Genomic DNA, 22,259 nt, shown 5'->3' with positions numbered 1-22,259 from the left:
ATTCTTGTGTTATGTTTGCAGTTCTTTGTGTGTTTTGCCGGAGCTGTATTTGTTGTCTTGACCTGAAACTTGAGGTGAAATTGAGAGTGTAATGTAGTCCCTCTGCTTCTCAGTGGGTGCTAACCTGTATTAACTTTGCTCCTGGCCACCTCAACGCCACTTTGGACTTGAACTTTGGGAATGTGAAAAATGCACACATAGGCAGGGGTCCTACAGTAAGTACAGTAAGTGTCTGTGTCCTTTTTGAGACATTTCTGTGCAAAATGTCCAGTAAGTCTTTATATACAGTCTTCAACTGTTGGAATAGGAACGTCAAACCTACAATAAATGCAATACTGGAAGTGATTGTTCTTTTTTTTTTTTTGTAGAATAACTAATAGTTGAACGAACAGGCAATAAATCCTCCTCAATAAAGTCTCCCCCTCCCCACCTTCAACGTCACTACTGTGGTGGCTGTGGGCCACTTTGCCAGAGGAGTGGGCGGGGTTAAAGACAAATGTTTAGAGACATCTGGCCACAAATCTGCAATCTTCTGCTCAAAGGATGACATCAGCGCCCATGCTGCTATTCTCCCAAAGGACTTCATCCATTTACAAACCTAAATAACACAAAAACATGATGACTGCATTGTTGTGGTGCACGTCTCTCAGCATACAGCCTTTGTCTAATGGTCATCTAAAGCTGAAATGGTACCAATTCACAGCAGGCTTATCCTTTCACTTTCAAAGAGTTCTAAAAACATTCTGTTTATTTAAATTATGAATATATAACAGATAGAAACTGCACACAGTGTAATGAGGATTTAAAGCGTTTAACAGTGTTTTGTATCAAGCAAAATCACACACACACTAACAAAATCTTCTTCAAACTTGTTGGCACTATAAAGTGATTATGCTGGTGCATTATCATCTAACTCTATTATCTAACTCTGCATTTCTTCTCAGCTTGAGATAACCCTTATGAGTGCTTTACCTCATTAAAAGCTTTTATAGCTGGAATCCACTTCTCTTTACTTTTATGGTCTGTACATGTTACTCTGTCTATGCTTGAACATTCAAATAACATCGTGTTCATTTTTAACAATTATCCTCTGAGCTGATGGAAAAATGTCCTGCAACGAGCATGAAATGTTTTTTTCTTTATCATAAACTTATAATTAAATGTATATTATATTTGCCACGTTATGATATAATCAGTTTTTTATGCAGTAGTATTTATTCATATTTACAAAGAATTGTATGGCTTTCTAGGTCTGTATGTGGTGTTGAAGTGCGTGTGTGTGTGTGTGTGGGGGTTATCTAAAATGCACTTTGAAAATTAAAAATCCAAAATATAAGCGTTATTATTTATTTGATTAAATCCATGTTTTGCTGCCACCTAGTGGTTAAAGGTGTTCTTGAGACTATCTAACAAATTACAGGACTCTGAATTTCATGTTGTTGCCACACACTACTATTACTACTGTTTCATTTTCTAAAAAATGTTTTGCTAATTCTTTTTTATATATCAAAGAGAAATCCACACACTAACTCTAAGTGAGATATTTTTTAAAATGTTTATTTGATCTTTGTTCACCTCGATTATCACATTGTGACTGAGGTCTCTTTTTCAACAGAGACCAGTCAAAAATAAAAAGACTGAAAATCAAAAGTGCAGAAGCAAAATGTCTCCACTGATTCTCAGACTCCTGCACCAGCAGCACCCATCTTACTGTTTAACACATTTATGTAACAATGAATTGTCTGATTTTAAATGACTTCCTATTGGTAGTTTGGAGAAAAGGTAAACAAGTGCAGAAATGACCAAAGACAGTCACTCAGTTTAAATACATAAATATGTACGTTTCTCAATCGAAACCTTGATCTCTGTTTTACAAAAAAACGTTTGTCTCCGACTCATTACTTAAATCAATGAACTCTGGCCTTTAAAATCTTTCTCTAGCACTTGATACAGAGGCCCCGAGGCTGTGTTGACTCAGCAGTTTTTCTGCAATCCAATGTTGACATCCAGCTGGGACCTTCTCGTCTCTGCCAGGGGAGGCCGCAGTAAATGCACTGGGACGCCACAATCCCAACCTTGTGTCCATCAGCATTGATTTGGACACCACTTCCCATCAAGTGACCAACTGGGTCGTTGTCTGCCTACTTATCTCCTCCCGTGTCTCGTGCATTAGGGGTCTGATAGCCCGAAAGTCTCTCTCTGTGGCTCGCTGCTGGTTAATGTGTCTCTCTGTTTCACTCTCACCACAAACGCACTGGCAGATCTCCTCCTTTCTTTTACCTCTCAAACACTAAAAAAACTTACTTTGAATGTCAAAACAAGGGCGTCTCCAGACATCCCGCTCACTCCACTGCTGCTGCTGCTGTCTCAATGCAGGGCTGTCGCTCGGTGAAAGACTTACTGTAAAGCAAGGAGGAAGTGAATTGGACGGCTCCGCAAGAGACGTCCAGACACGAATTAGGCTGAAGTTCTTTGCCTGTCAGGTATGTCAGCAGCAGGCTCAGACAGGCACACATCAGGGATTCAGTCTGCCTTTTCTTTTCATTATTATCTCAGTTCTTCCCGCTTGTGTGATCTTTTGGATCTGCCTGCCACCGGAGCATGCTGCGTGAGACTGATGCTGTGCCAGGAGTTTGATTCACATCATGAACCTCTTTCCCTGCCCAGATCTTTCAGAAATTGACGTTGTTCATGAGGTATTTGGTTTGGTTTGGTGAAGACATTCGCCGTGCTGTTTCGCTCGGCTCTTGCGTATTAGAATCCTGAAACACTCCCAACATGTATTGATCGCTTGAGCAGCACAATCTCTGATTCATGTTTGGCTGTCTAACCTTTTCGCACCCAAGGCGACCCGATCAGCACCACGATGATCAATAGCAATCTCGATTAAAAGCAAAGGTTTACTAATAGTGGGAGGACATCATCCACTTACCACATTGATTATTGACCTGGATGTTTAATAATACCTCACCGCATTAGGTAAACTAGTTTTAACATTTGAAATAATCAACATGACAAATGTCAACTGGTTCTATATGTTCGACTTTTATATACTCAGATTTTTGAGTTTTAGTGGACAAATCTAGATAAAAATTGTTATTTCAATGAGATTGGGGGGGCGTGGGGCTGTTTTTTTTTTGTGACATTACATCAATTGAGTAGATAGTTGAAAAATCAAATAGTTGAACCGATGATGACAATTGAGTGCCTGTCGTCACCGTGTGGTCATGGTGTACTTAACTAAGGACGTTTCTTTAATTTATTTTTATTTGCATGGAATCACTAATACTTAAGCGGTGTGTGTGTGTGTGTGTGTCTGCAGGTTGTCCACCTACAGAAGGATGAGCGGAGCAGGGAGACGGTGTCCCCGATGCACCCCAGCAGCATCAATGGAGTTGAAGACATGTCCACACTGACAGAGCTGCACGAAGCCGCCATCATGCACAATCTGTTTCTTCGCTATCAGGAAGACAACATCTATGTAGGTCCTCGTCTGTGAGCATTCGCTCATTTTATTACAGATGGACTGTGTGATTTTGTGTGATTCTGGAAAAAAGCGAAGGAGAAGCAAACAGAAAAAAACCAACAACCCCTAAATAAACGACATAGAATATGGAGATAAACCCCAGAACAAAGTGAACCTCTGTGGGTGTGGAACTGGATCTCGGTTTTGTTTGCTTCACCCAGCCGGCACTCTCACAATAAAACACTGAGATTCCCACGAAACACGATCCAGGCTTTATGGGAATAATCACTGCCCAGAGACACATGGTAGCTATGTTTTTAGAAATCCTATCTTTTAATCTCATCTCAGAGGCTTCACCCGCTCTGTCTGCATAGCGTCGCAGAGCGGTATCATTGTGGAATGATGACCCACAAACACACTTTTGTGAGTCACTTTCCCCCAAAGCGCATTACTCCAGCAGGACCGGTAGATCCTAAAATATGATCAGCCTCACTGCAAACTAGGACACAGGCAGTGGTGAAAGAGAGTCCCCAACCCCAGGTACTTTGTACTGAGTGGATCCATTAAACTTTCACATTGATTCCAATGTTGTGTTGTTGTTTGTTTTTTTTTAATCATTGATACTGATCTGCATATTTACATCCTAGAATTTTAAATATATATATATATTTTAATCTCTTTCAGACCAACATAGGGTCAATTCTTGCAGCGGTAAATCCCTATAAGCAGATCTCTGGCCTGTATGACGGCATTGCAGTCGACTTGTACAGCAAACACCAGATGGGGGAGCTGCCTCCTCATATCTTCGCCGTGGCCAACGAGTGTTACCGCTGCCTGTGGAAGAGACACGACAGCCAGTGTGTTCTCATCAGGTGAGGACCTATTCGTTTTTTTTAGAACAATGACAAATTATTTGGGAGAAGTAAGAAACTCAAGCACGATATAAAATGAGCGATTTTTATGTCTTCTTTTGAGGTTTTCTTCATGAAACACTTGTTTTTTAAAAATGACCACGTTTCCCCAAAACTCTAATGTGCAGCCATCACAGGGACTGTTTCCGTTGGCGATGAATGTACTCCTCTTGGTGTCTTTGCCTCCTCAGTGGGGAGAGTGGTGCCGGGAAGACAGAGAGCACCAAGCTGCTGCTGAAGTTTCTGTCAGTGATGAGTCAGAACTCGGCTGGTACGCCTCTTTCAGAGAGGACCACCAGGGTTGAGCAGGCCCTCGTCCAGAGCAGGTACCATATGCACCCCCATTAATTATGGTATCAAGTCTGTTTTAGGTTATTATAAGATGGGATAAATGCTTCATTTGTCTTATTATTAACTCCAGTACAGCCATTTGTTGAACTCTTCTATGAAATTCATGTGATTATTAAGCAACTGACTAATGTGCACTAATTAACACGCCACATGAAGCCATTACATTTCATTTCGATAGTTCTAGATTGTTACAGTTGCTTGATTTTATTTCTTCCACCTCCAGCCCCATTATGGAAGCATTCGGCAATGCTAAGACGGTGTACAACAATAACTCCAGCCGCTTCGGGAAGTTCATACAGCTCCACTTTTCTCAGGATGGAAACATCCAGGGAGGCTGCATCATTGATTGTATCCTTCATACATTTACTCACACCTGCTTCAAATGAATGTCGTCTTTGTAATGTTCTCCTGTGGATGTGTGACCGCTTCATTTTCACTGTCGTCCTTGACTTCACACCGACCAGATTTGCTGGAAAAGGTAACATTGTGTTCAGAGGTTCAGTGTTCAGTAAGTTAAGTTATGTTTAATACGCATTAACCACCTTTTCCTTTAAAGAATCGAGTGGTTCGACAGAATCCGGGAGAAAGAAACTATCACATCTTCTATTCGCTGTTAGCGGGAGCGGACAAGTACCACCGAGGTTGGTTTGTACAGAGTTCACCTTGTAACCAACCGCATTGGTTTTCATCAACGCTAATCTACCACTGCACTAACAGACAAACACCTCATTCATCTGCTTTTAAATCAAATCTTAAAACCCATGTCTTCTCTTGGGCTTTTGGTACCATGTAAGCTGATGTGAATGTGAGAACTGATACTTTTTTATTGTTCCAAATAAACACTTATGTCATCATCTAAATTCAGAATCAGCAGAGGTATTAGGTTCACGTCAGGTTGCAACGTCCAGCAAGAGGTAGAGAAATACAAGTTTGATCAGTGTTTAGATAATGGGCAGGCAAGCCTCCAACCACTTCCTTACAAATATTCTATCCATTTTGTCCTACTTGTGATGTGATATTTCACCTGAATAAAGTGATTTAAATGTCAGTTCTGTAGTATTTATTTATTTTTGCCAAGGGCTGATTACTTTATGCAATCTTTGTGCTTTTTATTGTAATCACTTTATTTGTCTTTTAAAGTTTTTTACTGTGTTATTTATTTCTGTTTACAGCACTTTGTGTCCCTGCGTCATCCACATTAGTTAAGAGGTTTTATGATCATTCTGTGTGTGTTGCAGACACGTTCCTCTTGTGTGAAGGTCCCGAGGCTTACCACTACCTGAGCCAGTCCGGCTGCGTGCAGGACAGCAGTCTGGATGACAAGCAGCTCTTTAACAGTGTCATGGTAAGATTCAGATTTTTTTTAGAAGGCGACCATACCTTCTTTTCTTTTTTTTAAACTGTATATCTCCTGTTTGTGCTCCAGAGGGCGCCATAACCCTTTTTCATATTTATAACACTGGGATAATAGTCCGACGCCTCATTTCTAGAACAAACACACACACACACACACACACACACACACACACACACACACACACACACACACACACACAGGATTGTAATTTTTTTGCCATGTTGGCTTTTGAAGGTAAATTATTTTTAAACACACTACCAATGATTGTCCAATTCATCTGTTGTGATCGAGGAAGCTTTGGCCTTTCTAGATGATTCTTCAGTGTTGACATGCTGGATATCTTGATATTCTCCTGCAGGAAGCGTTGAAAGTGATGGAGTTCACTGAGGAGGAGATCAGAGACGTTTTCAAGCTGCTGTCTGCTGTCCTCCAGATGGGCAATATTGAGTTCATGACTGCTGGTGGAGCTCAAATCACTTCCAAAGGAGGTAAAAGAAGGAATTAAGTTAAAATAAGACCGATATGCTACGCAGTGTGTTTGATTGACTTTCATGAAGTTGCAATTGCTTAAATGTGGTTAGTGCTGTGGAGTAGAATCAAATACTGTAAGTTGCCATGTTTAATGTCAGGGGACAGACCTTTTTCAACATGTTTTTTTACTTTTTTTTTTATCTTTTCATTTTTTGAGCAAACCCATAAAAGAACAGGGTTAAACTATGAATTCTTTTTTTTTAAATTATATTTTTTGCAGAAGAATTATAATCATAAAAGGAGTTTCACTTTAAAAGTTCTGACAGTTGCAGACTACATATGAACATCCATGAAAATAATGAAAATAATGAGTAAACCATTAAGAAGTTTTGCCTCCAACCAAAAAATGATTTGAAATGAAAGTCATGTCAATATATAATCAGACTCTTGTTGTTTACCATAATTATTGATACATGTCATCAGCATTTGTAAATGATTTAGAAACCACTGCCCTTCTTTGAAAATCACTGAAATTCTATTGAGAAGCATTTCTGATTCAAGTCTGATGGAGTTTATTGTGGGTATAATTTGCTTTATGAAGCAAAGAACTGTTGCTTTTGTAACTTTGGACCAATGTGCAGTATGTCTCGTTCTCCTGAGTTTGATTGACGTTGTACATGCAGACAGAGCCCCGAACAGGCTGTAACATGAGCCTGAGACTCCTTTGTTCACTGAGTCTGACCCCTTTTCTAAAGAAACTGTGAACTACAGTGACTGCACAACACCACAGCCTGGCTAACAGAGTAGGGTTTCCTACGACTGTATAGGATCACCGTCTATATGTCACGTCTGTTGTTTCACATCAGTTGGAGTTACTTGCACTGTCTGTGGTCTGCATTAGTAATACATACACGATAATGTAGGTGTGCGTGTGTGTTTCAGTGGTCAGTAACGTCAGCGACCTGCTCGGTCTGGACTCCTTCCAGCTGTCAGAGGTTTTGACCCAACGCTCTATGATCCTCAGAGGAGAGGAGATCTGCTCCCCCCTCACCGTGGAGCAGGTAACAACACATCAGCCATCATTGCAGGAATCACACAGCTAACACAAAAACAATCCCAGATTTTTTTTTTGCTGCTTTTCCATTCTGATGTCAGTGTATAGTCTTGGGGTTGAGTGCTGTCAATTCATCATCATCATCAAGACACTGAAACACAGTGTGGATGCAAATTAGTTATGCCCTCTGCCCACTTATCCCTGCTCCAATCCTGGATACACACACACACACACACACGCACACGCACATGCACACACACACACGCACCCACACACACACACACACACACACAGACTTTCTCTGCTGCTCGCCACCGCATGCCTCCCCAGATCCCTTGCGTGACTCCCAGCCATTTCCTGCTTTTTGTCTGCCAGATTCCAGGCACAATAAAGCCATCGTGATAGTGATCTGAGTCAAAAGCACAATAGTCCCAATGACTAGGGGGGTGAAGTCAGAGTCCTACTCATCTGGAGGCAGTGCAGCCAGGCACCAAGACGTGGCGATAATAACTCACTCAAGTCTCTCTCTGCTTTAAATGTCTGCGCGCCGAGTCTGTGAATAATATGAATATTTCATAAAACTTTATTTGTGTGTGTTATCCTTGCCACCATAGGCCAGAAGAACTTTCAGACACATGACATAATTCTTCTTGGCCCACTCTTCTCATAAATGTCAGCATATATGCAGGACGGACCTTTACTATTATCAGAGAGCTGCGAAAGCCACAAGACAGCTTTTCATGAGCAGACAAAGGCCGTGTGCTGTCACCCTGTTGCTGCTTGTTCTGCCTGGCCTTTGAAGCAACTTGTCTCTTAATAGAGTTCATTATTCCCGTCTTGGAGTCTGCAAGAATGACTTCGTCTCACCAACAGCCAGGGGTCACTCCCCCTCAGAACTGCCTTGAGTAACCCCCCCCAGTCTCCCTCCGTCCCCTCATCCTGGACAAACAGCCATTCTTCTCACCCCTGTGACGGAGATCCTGGAGCCACCACTGCTCCGTTCACACCCGCTAGTTGCAAGAGGTGACTGGGCATGATAGATTGCTCAAAAGCACAGAAGCATTGTTGTCCCAAATACAGTAATGACTGCCACGCTCTTGCTTTGTTTTCAAATCAAGCACAGTATGTATGCAGGAAGTTTAGCTGGCAAGCTTTTATATTCATACAAAGACGAATGTCTGGCTGTGAGGCTGACTTCATGGCAGCTGGAGAACAGCAGGTAATGGTTGTTTTAGTGATAAATGATGAGCGTAACTTATCGAAGTGACTATCATGCTCATCTTTCTTCTATAGCACCGAGTGTTGCGGGGTGCTGGAGTCGATCCCAGCTGACTTTGGGCAAAAGACAGACACTGGACAGGCCAAAAACATGGAGAGAGTCACTCACGCAGACACGGCCACACACACACACACACACACACACACACACACACACACACACACACACACACACACACACACACACGGCCACACACACACACACACACACACACTCACACACACACACTCACACACACACAGCTATCAACAATTTCGGAATAAGTTACACTGGCTTAACGAACATGTGTTTGGACGGTGAGGACAGGCTGAAATACCTGGTGAAAAACCATGCACCCAAAGGAACAGACTCTATGCTAAAAGAGCCCCAAGTCCAGACTCGAAGTGGAGATTTCTCACAGGGAGGCAAGAATGTAAACCACTACATCACCATGCAGCCATTATCATGTCAATCGGAGTAAAGGTATCTTTAGTCACTGGAGACTTTATGATGATTCTTTTTCTTCCTCAACAAACCTAAAAGGTTTCCATTGTCATGCTTCTTTTTTTTTTTTTTAAACATAGCTTTACTATTTCAACCTCAGTTTAATTTATATGTTTTTTGCTTTTACCTTACATTGCGTGCTACTAAATGTTACGATGGATACAGTGTCCAATGGAAGTTATTTATGGACAGTCAGATTTTTTTTAAATGTCTTAAATTGTCTTTTCTTACATGTTTCTTAAATGCAGAAATAATGCACCAGTAGGGAAGTCGTGGTCTCCAGGTTAGGGGAGAAGACTTGCGGTCTGAGGTTCGAATCCCACAGCTGACAGGTCACCACTGTGGATCTGTGAGCATGACTCTTGGTCCCCAGCATCTACCTGAGTGCCGCACTGTGGCAGCCCAAGGCTCCTAGAAATAGGGTGGGATAAATGCAGGGAAATCATTTCCCGAAGAGGGATCAATAAAGTAGGAAAAAAGTCCACTGTAAAGTAGGAACTCATAAATTTGGTTGTCAAATAAACTAAAAACGTAAAGGGGGTAAAAGAGTAGAATGGATCTATCTGAACTATAGAAACAGAAAAGTTGCGATCACCTCTGTGTGCTGACTAGTTTTTACATTTTGTCTTGCAAAAGGAAATAAAACCTCAGAGACAGCAGTTTGTGCAAAACTCTGATTGGTCTTTGTTTTCACTCCGATTTTGGAACATATCACATACTGTCTGCGGTGCATCGCCCTTCAAATATGTCGGTGATAAATGATGTGCGTTGTGAAAACAGTCAGACGCTGGCATAAACCATCTTTTTGTCTCCAAACCACTATATGTTTTATGGACACGTCGCTGAGGCTTCACACACGCCATCAATCAAACGGTCACACATTTCGCTCAGTCTAACCTCTTTTACCACCATCTGATAGAACTGATGATATGTGTGCAGTGTGGGTAAATGTTGTGCTTCGGAGCCAGCCGGCAAAGTTTCCTCTCCCCTGTTTTCTGCTCCTGACTTGCTGTTGATGGTATCCTTCATCTGCTTGTGTCACGATGTGCAGGCGGTGGACTCGCGGGACTCTGTGGCCATGGCGCTTTACTCTCAGTGTTTCTCCTGGATCATAATGAGGATCAACCAGAAGATCAAAGGGAAAGACAACTTCAAGTCCATCGGCATCCTGGACATCTTTGGCTTTGAAAACTTTGAGGTGAAGGCCCACTTGTTCGAATTCGTTTTCAGATTCGTTCATTCGCAGCTACAGCGACTTTTTCTCCCTATCTTCTTTTGTATTTTTTCTTGTTCTTTGCTTGTTTTCTTTCGTTTTGCTTAGGTCTGAAGGTCATTTTTGGCTTGTTTCATCACTGCTAATTAGCCACATGCACAGGGATCCTGATGATGACGATTTGTTATTTTTCTGCAGAACACGTGAATCAATGTGGTTTCACTGTTTCAAACCTACCGTGACTAAATATAGACATTTTTACTGTTGACAGCTTGTGTCCATCTGTTCTTTCGCAGAAACAGAACAGATTGAAACTTTATTTAAAACAGATTTTTTGTTTTGAATGTGTTAAATGTGTGGAGGGTGTCTTTAACTTGCAGTAGAGTTGACTTCAATGTTATGTGTTGTTTTTTTTTTTTTTTTTTTTGTATTTTGCAGGTGAACCGGTTTGAACAATTCAACATCAACTATGCCAACGAGAAACTCCAGGAATATTTCAACAAGCACATATTCTCATTGGAGCAACTAGAGTACAACAGGTCAGTTATCTTAATTTACATCTCAGGCTTGTGTATAGGTAAATGCTTTAAAAAAAAAAAAAGAAGAGGAGGTTTTCATGCACTGGAGACCATTCCTCAGAGAGATATAGGGCTGGGGGTGGGTGATGAGTAACCTCATGACGATATAGGCAAAGTGCCAGACATTTGGATTTGGCTCAGTTTCTCCCACAGCCAGTTGTTTTCTGGCATAACAGGCCAGTATCCTAGACATGGCTCATTTCATCACATGTTCAAACTGGATAATACAGCCATTGTGTCCTCCCAATCGTTTGTACTTGAATGTACTTCTACACATCTTACTATGGTGTGTGTGTGTGTGTGTGCGCGTCTGTGCCTGTGTGTGTGTGTTTATCTTGACAGGGAGGGGATCCAGTGGGAAGCCATAGACTGGATGGATAATGCTGAATGTTTGGATCTCATCGAGAAGGTAACGGTCAGACCCTGAGACAGCAAAGTCATCACCAGGATTGACCACTAACCACCAGCCAGAGCAGGGCTGACCCAGACACCACACTGTGCTCACACTGACTCCCATCTCCCAGCCTATCATTACAGAGTCTCATTTTGCACGTTGTTTGCACAGGAACGAACACCAGTCAGCGGTCAGATATATGGTTGAAGTAAAACATGAAGACAATTTGTGTTATTTTACCACCATAGTTATAATGACGTTAAAACTGAGCCTCTACTGAGGCTGGCTTGTGTTGGAAAGAATTTTGGTTCAAAATCACATATAAGTAAGCTTAGGGGGAGAGAAAACACACTTTCATCCCTACATATACTCCTAAATGTATTAGATGATTGTTGCAGCATTAGTTTTGGTTGTGTGTAACTTCAGGAATGTGACTCGGACCCGTTTTGCCAAACCCCCTGCCTGCTCAGTGAACCCTGTTTTTAAAAATAAAATAAAATTGAATGAATTGCTTTTCCGTTTCCTGGATGTATTGTTAAATTAAAAGCTGCCAGATGTGCCCCAATAGGATCATAACCAGTTCCATCATGACTGTGGTAAGTATTTCCCTCTCTGCTCCTCTGTGTCTGTCTCTCCCTTTAGAAACTGGGCATGCTGGCTCTCATCAATGAGGAGAGTCGCTTCCCCAAAGGCACAGACTACACCCTTCTGGAGAAACTGCACAGCCGACACGCAGTGAGTCCATACGCAGACACTGGCGTGGCTCTTTCACTCATGCAGCAGCTCCAGAGGCAGACCCTCACAAAGCCATAAAAATGACCCATATCCGTGCTGCAAAGCTCCTTAACTCCTTGTTGAGGAAATGCCTTCACCACCCGCCAATCCAGAGAGCCTCAAAGAGTTAAAACTGTGTCCTGGCTGATGAAACGCCTGCTGTGCTGAACATCTGTGCAGCACTTGTACACACTCCCGTGTTCCCTCTCTTCTCACGTACAAACACAATACTGAAATGTGATCGGCCATTCTCCAGGTCTGATCAGCATTTTGTTCTCGCTGAAAAGCCGTCAGACTTCACAATAGCTGACGGAAGCTGACGGAAAAAAAAACAAGAGAGGGACAGCTGAGAACTTACCTGACCTTTCCCCAAGGTGTTTCCCCTCACTGATGATGCATTCTGGAACTCGTCCCAGGATTATTAATTTCACCTCATGCAAGAATCATCATCAAACTTTCTGATAATACAGTCATCATATGATACCATAGTAGATATATTTATTCATTAATGTTAATATCTGTTATTCAATTTTTACTGTGATTGAAAACATTTTCATTTGTACTTTGAAAGTGGAAGTCATGTGGGTAGGTCCTTGTGCGTGCCTGTAGGTGTCACACCTGTTACACTTTGCAGAGGAAGCATCCCTCCATCTGGTTTCTTCACAAATTGCACCTTACTCGTGTAGATCTAAAGTTAGGCATTGGAAAACTACGAGGCACATTTTTCATTTATTAAATTTAGACAATTCAACCTTTTACAATCATTTTAATAAGAGAATAAACTTTATTGTAGCCTTGAATATGTGACTAACCATGCAGTTGAGCACTCAGTGTACCTAGTGGGGGTATTTAATGTTATTACAGCCAATCAAATGAATATGAACAACATTTCTAAAAATGTGTGGTCTCTTTGGTCCTTCTGCCAGACAAACCCATACTATGTGAAGCCCAGAGTGACTGACCACCAGTTTGGCATCAAGCACTACGCTGGAGAGGTAATTAACAAAACACACACACACACACACACACACACACACACACACACACACACACACACACACACACACACACACACACACACACACACACACACACACACACACACACACACACACACACACACACGCACGCAGAAACAGCTACATACAGTAAAATGTCTTACTTATTAGTTTGGGGGAAGTGAGGTAGTTGTTGAATGGAGTTGGAACGTCTTGGGCAAAATCTTCTACAGGATGTCGTTGACTCACCCCCCCATCCACCCCCGCCCCCCACTGGTGTCATTTTCCCTGAGTCAGGAGAAAAGCTGCCTTCGGTGACACGATGACAGAGAGTACTCCACGATAAAGTGTAGGAAAGGGGCAAAAAGAGATCAGGAGAGCGAGGCAAATGCAGAGATTGAATGGGGCTGAAGGGGAGAGTGGTGTCAAGGATGTGGGGCATTTATAAAGAATGGCTTTATGGAGCCAGCCTGAAGACAAGGCCTCTTCAGTGTGATCGTAGTGGTAGCTCAGTCACAAGCTTGGCAAGGATGACTATGGTAATGACCGTCCAGGGAGGACAGGCAGGGCAGCCAGTTGTTTCTCTCTCTCTCTCTCTCTCTCTCTCTCTCTCTCTCTCTCTCTCTCTCTCTCTACTGTGCAGACTTGCTTCCCCTCAAAGCTCCCTCTGTTAATGCCCCTGTTGCTGGGAGTTTGGTTGAGGAAATCATAGCATCCTCCAAATGATTTGATTATCCCTGAAGCCCAGAGAAATGCACCTAATTCTGTTAAGTTCCCTGTTGTCAAACGTGAACATCGACACAAACAAAAATCTCACTATGTCCCGTGAGCACATGAATTGAATGAATTTCAATATTAGTGTCTTAAAACAACTAAACGGAGAAGCAATATTGAAAATACCATGTTAGACAGACCAACATGTTTGCTGTGTAGGATCAGCTGCCTTTAGCACAGTTCCTGCGCTGAACTGTGGGTAACATCCCTTAACAAACTTAATTCTCAACAGAATCACCAGAGCATCCTCATTAACAAACCTGAAACTGACGGGCACAGAGAGCCTTTTGTATGAGTCTGTTTCTTTTAGAGAGCGGTGGAGTGTAATTAGACTGTCTGCAATTTATAAATACATGTGTCGTCAAGTTAGGATCTCATGGTTCCCCATGAGCCTCGAGGTTTTGGGAGTGGGGGATGGGAATTGTGTTTGGGCGACGTTATACAAACAAAGCTGTGAATAGAAGCACATGCGTGCAACATCAACACACTGTACAAAAAGCTGGAGTATTTTATGTGCACCCGCATTTTCGCTATAAGTGAATTAAAGTGAACCAGTGGTGTGCGCAGGAATGCTGTGTTGTTAAGACAAAGGCTGAGCAGAACTCAACAGGTGACTGCACCAACATCTCACGAGGCCCGCCCCCCTCGTTTTTGTTCACACCAAGCCTCAGCCTTGTAAATCACTCAAGTCGCACGAAGGCCATGTGTGTGAACATGAAGTACAGATGCTTAGTTTCTATGTACACATCAGTAAACAAAGAGACCTTTTTTTTTCCGATGTGCACTAATCTGATCTAATGAATTACTCCATGCAGTGTTTTAGATTTGAACTTGATGATACAATGCCGCGTTTCCATGCATGTTATCCCCTTCACACGTGTGGCAGTCTGATGTGCAGAAGCTGTACTTACATTGATTTTCTAAACTTATGCAAACTCATAGCGTTTCTTTTAATTGTGTTCTGCACAAACTGTCTTATTGTATCAGGATCAAATCCTGCAGTTACGAATACTATGCTCATACCAAAACATTAATTGTTTGTGTACTATATTACATTGCACTTTCAGGATAGCAGGAACTGACATTTATAAGTAATACTTTGTTCATCTTGGTTTACAATCGGCAGATCTTTTCAAATTTAGTATGCTTTTATTTACTTTACAGTGTTTATGTCTTTTTCTTAGCTTACACAACTGTTTATGCATTTTCATAACCCTAAGTGCTTCATTCCTCCTTATTGTTTGTTTGTTTTCAATTGTTTAGGTGCTTTACGATGTCCGTGGGATCCTTGAGAAGAACAGAGACACTTTCAGAGACGACATCTTGTTTATTCTGAAAGACAGCAGGTAGGCGCCGTGCACACTTCTGCTCTTGATACTCGCTGTAAGCAACTGTCTGCAGCCACACGTTCACTTCTGCATTGTTTGCCTGCAGGCTTGACTTCATCTATGACCTCTTTGAGCGTGTTGGCAGCCGAAATGGAGACGAGACCTTAAAGATGGGTACAGCCCGACGCAAGCCCACCGTCAGCTCTCAGTTTCGGGTAAGACAGAAATTTCCATGACCTACATTTCTCTCGCAGCTCCACGCTCATGACTGTATGACTATGTCATCAGACTGACAACGGGTTAATTGTCTCCCAGGCATGTGCTACCGCGTAGAGTGCTCACTTAACCCTTACCATTGCGCTTGTTATCCTGGCGTGATGAGTGTGAGCGCGAGGGCTCGGATGAAAAGTTAGAAGACTTAAATCATGGCGGCACAGAAGAGGAGGAGAATCCTGCCTGTGTATTTGATCTGTAGCCGATGATGGGTGATGGGCTGTGTGAAATATGTGGTTATGGACTGAGCTGGGGGTGGAGGACTTAGCTTAGCATTTTCTGACTGCAGTGTGGAGAGAAGGAGCAGGGGAGGATTTGGCAGGCTGCCCTGGCCTACAGTTCCTAAAGCCAGGGGATTAGGGTTGATGGCTGGGCAGAGAGGGGCCAACCAGGGGCCAATCACGCTCAGCACTGCCAGGCCAGGCCTCGCTGGAGACAGACTGTCTGAGGCAAGCAAGGCTGAAAGACTCAGAGGTTCAAGGGTCCTCTGAGTGTATATTTATGTCTGCATCCTCTATGCTTTATAGAAGTAATTCTGCAAGAGGTGAACAGTCTCAAACTAAATATACTCACTACTTTTATTTTTGATACTTTATAAGCTAATATTGCCCACACTTGTACTTTCCAATCAAGAAAAAGTAAAGTAAGCTTTTGTTTGATTTGTAGGTTTTATTCTTGTTCACATAGTAAGAAATGCATTTTATTGGCTGTCTCCTCTTTGCAAAGTAAACCACACATAAACATAAATCAATGGTAACAATGTATTTTTTTCTCCACCTTGACTTCTCTCCTCTGGTTGCTGCGTTCTCTCAGGACTCTCTCCATTCCCTGATGGCCACACTAAGTGTTTCCAACCCCTTTTTTGTTCGCTGCATCAAACCAAACATGGACAAGGTAGGTCATGCAAATTTCATTATCCTAAAAATGTTAGTAACCCTGCCAGATCTTGTCAAGGTCAGTGCCTGCAAAGTTAAAGCTCCTTGATGCTATTCATAGTAGCTACTGCTCAGAGCCGCTATTGGTCTTGCCTCAATGCTCATATGACTCCAAGCGTGAAAACATTATTTGACACTGATCACTGCAGAGTCATATAAATGATCCACAATGACAAAGGCTTCTTTCCCTTTCTCACAGCAATTCTTCATTACTACTGAACTCGTACTGCAGTATTGCTTTCATACAAATACGTGTGTTGTACTTGCTCACATAAAAGAGTTGTGTATCAGAACATTCCTGTCACTCTAGGTTCTGTACCAGAGGTCAAAGGTCACGGCTGGTCCCTCACGCTGCAGCCTCTTGGCTGATGCTTCGCTGAGCTGACTGCATCAGTGGAATGCTAAGAAAAGACCACAGTAATGTGGCCGCGGTGCTGCGTGCAGGACATATATTTTCCACCTCCACTGCTGATTACCACATGTGTGGCGAGTGTTGGTTTTCTGTAATTTCCCTGTGAATGGCTGCGGTGTAGTGTCATCCTCTTTGCTACTGTTAATATTGCACACTGTGTCGTGATTGTCCTCTGCTCTCGACTCCTTACCATCCTCCTCTCTTTTTGCGTCATTCCACACCTTCTCGCTTACTTGTTAGTATTGAAACTACACTGTTGTCCTCTTACTCTCTATCTCTTTACCCACCTCTTTTTCTTTTGCCTTTATTTCTGCCCCCCCCCCAACTCTTGTTGGCTCCGCCCCACATTCATTCACCTAGCTTCGGCTGGTCAAGATTGAACAAGCCATGCCTCTGTTAATCCTGCAGTATGACAAGATGGCATGCACAATCCTCTGACATGATTACATGCATGTAAATATACACATAGACACACTAACGCACAAATAGTATGTTGGGTATTTAGATATATACTTGCCTTACATAAAATCACTGTCACTGAGGGAAGAGTCGGCTTGTTTTTTATTGAAAAAACTCACCACGCTGTAGCTCTCTCAGCTGCTTATATCTTATGCTCAAGAGCAGGGATCACATCTCAGAGAATTTTATATATGGGTGTGTGTGTATGTGTGATTTTGTACATAAACACATGCAAGCATGCAAGTGCCTATATTATCCAAGTAAGTCTGTTTCCATGCATAGTAGCATTAGCTTGTAATTAGATCGACACACTGTGGAATGCTGTGGTCCTGTACAGGGCTTATCCAGCACTGTGTGCCCTCTGGGTGACAAATGGCCTTCGTACGGGCTTGAGAGATTGGGCAGCTTGTGTCGAGGGGCGACAGACATCACAGATCGTCCCTGATAAGAAAGCCGGAGGATTATTGGTAACACAGAGCTGCGAACAAAGCAGCTGATTATTTCAGGGAAACGGGCCTCCCCCGTCTGACAAGGTCTTGCTCAACACTGTTCAGGTTTCTCCTTGGATAGTGTGTGTTTCCTTTTTTGTAACCTGATTGTTAATGTAAAATGATAGCACTCAACATAGTAATTTACTTTTTAGTTCAAGTTTAACTCAACTCAGCAGTGAGGGCACTCAAATAGGTGTGCCTGCACTATTTAGCTGCCTCATGTCTCATACTAACTGCAGTGAAGGGCTTTTTTTTTTCTTTCTGAGGGAACACATACTTTCACACTAGAAACCTGTCCAGGGTATCCCGTGCCGTCGGCTCGGATTGGCTCCAGTGCCCCATAACTCTAAAAGTGAACAAGGCGGTGTAGAAGATGATGGATAGATGTGTACTTTGACATCAAAACACCAGTTGTGCTGAGTTCTCTATGCAAACACAGCTGTTACAAATAAAAAAAAAAATCTCCTGGAATCAATGATCTGGTGGTGTTAAATTCATTACAATTGAATAGAAATTACTTGATGTGTCAACTTGTCTTACACTTCTTTCATTGTGATTTACAGAAGGCCAACCAGTTTGATCCTGACGTTGTCCTGAATCAGCTGAGATACTCTGGGATGCTGGAAACTGTGAAGATACGTAGAGCTGGATTTCCTGTTCGTAGAACCTTTACGGACTTCTACAGCAGGTCAGAACAATAAAGCAGAGTCACACGAAACACTGTGGGAAACAGCAGAATTTGAACATTTAAATCAACAAAAAAAAAAAAAAGCCATCAAATTAAAGTGTTACATGTGAAATGCTGTGGGACACACTGTTTTGTAGTTGCTTTCATCGGCTTCTGCTCTGTTTGTGCAAATATGTCAATTTATGTCATGGTTGTATGTGTTTCCACAGGTACAAGATGATCCTGAAAAACCAAATCCACTTGGGGGATGAGAAGCAGAATTGCTCAGAGCTTCTCAGTCTTCATGACAAAACCAAGAAAGAGTGGCAGCTGGGGAAAACAAAGGTGCAGCACGTAAACACACATGAACTCGCTCATCCACAGGCCCAGACTTGTTTTTGTCACTTAAAAGGACATTGGATTGATTTAAACTCTGGGTACTTTGTGTAACCATAACCATTATCCCAACTTAGCTATATAACACGAAACCTCACCCTCATCCCTAACATTATCCAGAAAACAAAGTCTTAATCCTGAAATGTAATCTTTAAGTTGGTGGGGACAAGTTCTTTGTCTCCAAAATGGGAGACTGGTGTCTCTTAATGTGACTGTGTGAACAGATTTTTGTCCCCCCCGGTTGTAGTAATTTACGCAAGTACAAAGACATGCACACTTGGGCACGACAGAGTGGCAGTCTTAAAACAGACATGAACACAGCTGGGCATGCTGAAGGATTAGTAGGTGAAATGTCCAGTTTTCCTGGAAGACTTTGCAGCGCACTCGTGGGTCAAGTGCATGCTCTCGCAAATCTGCATGAAAAGTTACAAATAAAAGTATTAACCTTACATTTTTATCACAGTTCCTTTAAAAAAATAATTGATCTGTCGAGATTTAAAAGAAATCACAGTAAAACTTTTAATCTGCTATCTTCTGAAACCAAATGTCTCACAGGACGTGAAGCTGGTTCCATTCCCAAGCTGCTAATGTGTCCCACTGTGGCAGTGACTCATGTCCGGGAGATCTTTTTGACCAGCTGTGGTCAAACTGCAGCTCTCTTGTTGACAACCGCAGTGTAACTTGGTTACTCTTGAAATCCCTGACACTGTTACTGTAACTGTAACCCATTGCAGGTTGGGGGAGGGCTTACAGTAATCCTGAAGCAGCCTTGTTGTAGCTGGAAGACTTCGAGCTTCCTGACACTCACTGAGCTGCTGATTTAATAAACTAAACTCCCAGCGAGCGATTTGGAGGGAGACTGCAGTGATTAGATGTTGCAGCAGCACAGAGGTTAAATGGAAGTCACATTTCTTACTCCAAACTTTGAAAATATAGGATGGCATTTACATTTGTTGCAACACAGCTCTCAGTGATGCTCATCTTTTTGTCTCTCCGGCCCTTTAATTCAAACTGTCATCAATCCCCCTTTCAAACCACCAGATCTATTTGTCACTGAATGATTAACTGGAAATGACTTGCTCAATCTGGACAGCAAAACCTGTTAGACTCTACATAAAAGGCAAGAAAAAAGGGAAAGACGACACAAAATGAAACAGGTTTTATGGAGCTCTTTTGAACTCTTGCTAAATCCGCCTTTGACCCTTTGTCACTTCCTGCTCTTGGTTGTGGTTTTGCTGTGTGGCTGTTAAATTACGGAGACATTACAAGTCTGCTGCTACCCTTTTGGACAGTTTGGTTGTAATTCCCAATTTGGCAAGGCCACCGTGAGCAGTGTCAGCTGCGCACATGGTGTGTGCAGAGCAAAGACAAGACAAAAGATGGTTGATGTGCGCCACATGTTTGGTTCCTTTTTTGAATCAGAACCACTAACGTGTGCATGCCTATGTATATTACATTTCTGACACATGCACACAGAATACATCTCTGGAGTCGCTGCGAAGTCTGCAATACATCCGCTCTGCAGGTTAAACTATGTGTTTCCAGGATCAGCACTTTGACGTTTGGCTGACTCTGCTGTCTGCTTCGCTTTAGTCAGTGTATATATTGAAAAAGAAAAAGGTTTTTTTTTCATTTTTTCAAAAGCAAACCTCTCAAAAAAAAATGCATTGTGAGGTCTGAGTATGTGATATTCCGTGCATGTGCCTGTGTTTTTAATGGCAACACTACATTTTGGGGTTTATGGTAATGTAGTGTGGCTTGTGGGAAGGGGGCTACATTTCCTTTGGAGAAACAATCTGTGTGTAATTATATACGTGCCGATTGTGTGCAGAGGAAGTGTGTGTGCCTAGAATTAGGAGCCTGGGTGATGTTGCAGGGATTGTGTGTATCTGTGCGTGTATGTGTGTGATTGTGAGCCATTTATTTTACAGACGAGGGAAGGATGTGGACGAAGAGTTTGCTTCCTCCTCTCTCACAGACTTTACAGAGGCAGGCCGGGCTGCAGCTGTTGGAGCCTTTGATTAGTGGAACATCTGGGACACAAACGAGCACACATTGTCACTAAAAGGTCTTTTCCCCCCTCACAGACTGATGATCCTGCTGGCCAGATACAGATAGTCTCGTATAAACCCTCAGCTATTCTGGCCTGTAACCATAATCAGACTAAATCTGATTATGTTTTTATGAAGCCATGTTAGTGCTGTATGTTCATCTTTAGTGACTGTTTTAATCTAAGAGAAGTTCCAGCTTCCTGGATGTCTGATGGAGAAAGTACTAAAGTCTCCAGGAGTGAAGAAAGGGTTAACAAAACTTCCCCCCCCCCCCCCCCTCCCCCCTTCCTTCATGAGAGCAAGGAGGGGTGTGGCTTTCTATCTGGACACCAGCCACCATCCCTCCCCCTCATCCCTTCATCCCTCCTCTCCATACCTCTCCCATCCCCTCCCCTCCCTCTCTGTGCCTTTCTGCCTGTACACAGTCGAGCTCCCAATGCAGTGGCAGCAGCAGTAGCAGCAGAAGGCAAATGCTCAGGAAGGACGCCCGGACACAATGAGGCTCTGCAGCAGCACTCACCCTGCAGTCTCACTGCCACTTTTCCCTTCTGCTCCATTCTGCTGTCAGGGAGAGCAGCTCATCTGCTAGCCTCAGCTGCACCACAGCTTCCTCTGCAGTGGGCGCAGGGTGCTGCCAACAGAGAACAGGGGCCCCCTCGCATCTCAGTGCGCCCTCTTTTACAACCTCACCAAGAAGAGGAACTAATCCATCCCATTTCTTCTTCCCCTCACCCCGACTTTTCCACTCTCTGTGTCTCTCCCTGCCGGCCGTGGCACTCCTCGTCCCGCAGGTGTTCTTGAAGGAGGCCCTGGAGCAAAGGCTGGAGAAGGAGAGGGAAGAGGTGCGGCGCAGGGCTGGCATGGTGATCCGCACCCACATCCTCAGCTATGTGGCAAGGTGAGTGGTGGAGAGTGGAGGAGGGGTGCATGGCTGAGTGGCAGCGACAGTTGTCAGTGTTTGTTTTGTAGTAGAGGTGTTCATCCTGTGTGTGTGCTGGGGTGGGGGCAGATTACGTGTGTTTGTGCATGCCTTTGGACATTTGTTTACCTTTTTGTCTGTACATACATGTGTGTCGTGTGGGCTTCAATCATGCTGTTTTTGCTCATGGGTCAAGTCATTCCAAATTGTGCACCCAGCTACAAT

At 42.9% G+C, this 22,259-nt stretch overlaps 1 protein-coding gene across 1 annotated transcript in view; it reads left to right on the top strand.

The window, feature by feature from the left end:
• The window catches only part of myo10l3 (myosin X, like 3), a 53,721-nt gene that overhangs the window by 20,418 nt on the left and 11,044 nt on the right, over positions 1 to 22,259 (top strand). The window contains exons 3-22 of the mRNA XM_080478410.1: positions 3,323 to 3,481; positions 4,151 to 4,338; positions 4,569 to 4,703; positions 4,952 to 5,076; positions 5,193 to 5,206; positions 5,285 to 5,369; positions 5,967 to 6,073; positions 6,444 to 6,573; positions 7,499 to 7,617; positions 10,424 to 10,570; positions 11,024 to 11,124; positions 11,506 to 11,572; positions 12,200 to 12,292; positions 13,258 to 13,326; positions 15,367 to 15,449; positions 15,538 to 15,646; positions 16,518 to 16,598; positions 18,565 to 18,689; positions 18,899 to 19,013; positions 21,907 to 22,013. Coding sequence (XP_080334536.1) covers positions 3,323 to 3,481; positions 4,151 to 4,338; positions 4,569 to 4,703; positions 4,952 to 5,076; positions 5,193 to 5,206; positions 5,285 to 5,369; positions 5,967 to 6,073; positions 6,444 to 6,573; positions 7,499 to 7,617; positions 10,424 to 10,570; positions 11,024 to 11,124; positions 11,506 to 11,572; positions 12,200 to 12,292; positions 13,258 to 13,326; positions 15,367 to 15,449; positions 15,538 to 15,646; positions 16,518 to 16,598; positions 18,565 to 18,689; positions 18,899 to 19,013; positions 21,907 to 22,013 — 2,159 coding nt within the window. The remainder of the gene's footprint in view (positions 1 to 3,322; positions 3,482 to 4,150; positions 4,339 to 4,568; positions 4,704 to 4,951; positions 5,077 to 5,192; positions 5,207 to 5,284; positions 5,370 to 5,966; positions 6,074 to 6,443; positions 6,574 to 7,498; positions 7,618 to 10,423; positions 10,571 to 11,023; positions 11,125 to 11,505; positions 11,573 to 12,199; positions 12,293 to 13,257; positions 13,327 to 15,366; positions 15,450 to 15,537; positions 15,647 to 16,517; positions 16,599 to 18,564; positions 18,690 to 18,898; positions 19,014 to 21,906; positions 22,014 to 22,259) is intronic.

The sequence above is a fragment of the Lipophrys pholis genome (assembly GCF_963383615.2).
Source record: "Lipophrys pholis genome assembly, chromosome: 13".
NCBI lineage: Eukaryota > Metazoa > Chordata > Actinopteri > Blenniiformes > Blenniidae > Lipophrys > Lipophrys pholis.
This window is presented reverse-complemented; position numbering and strand designations above follow the sequence as displayed.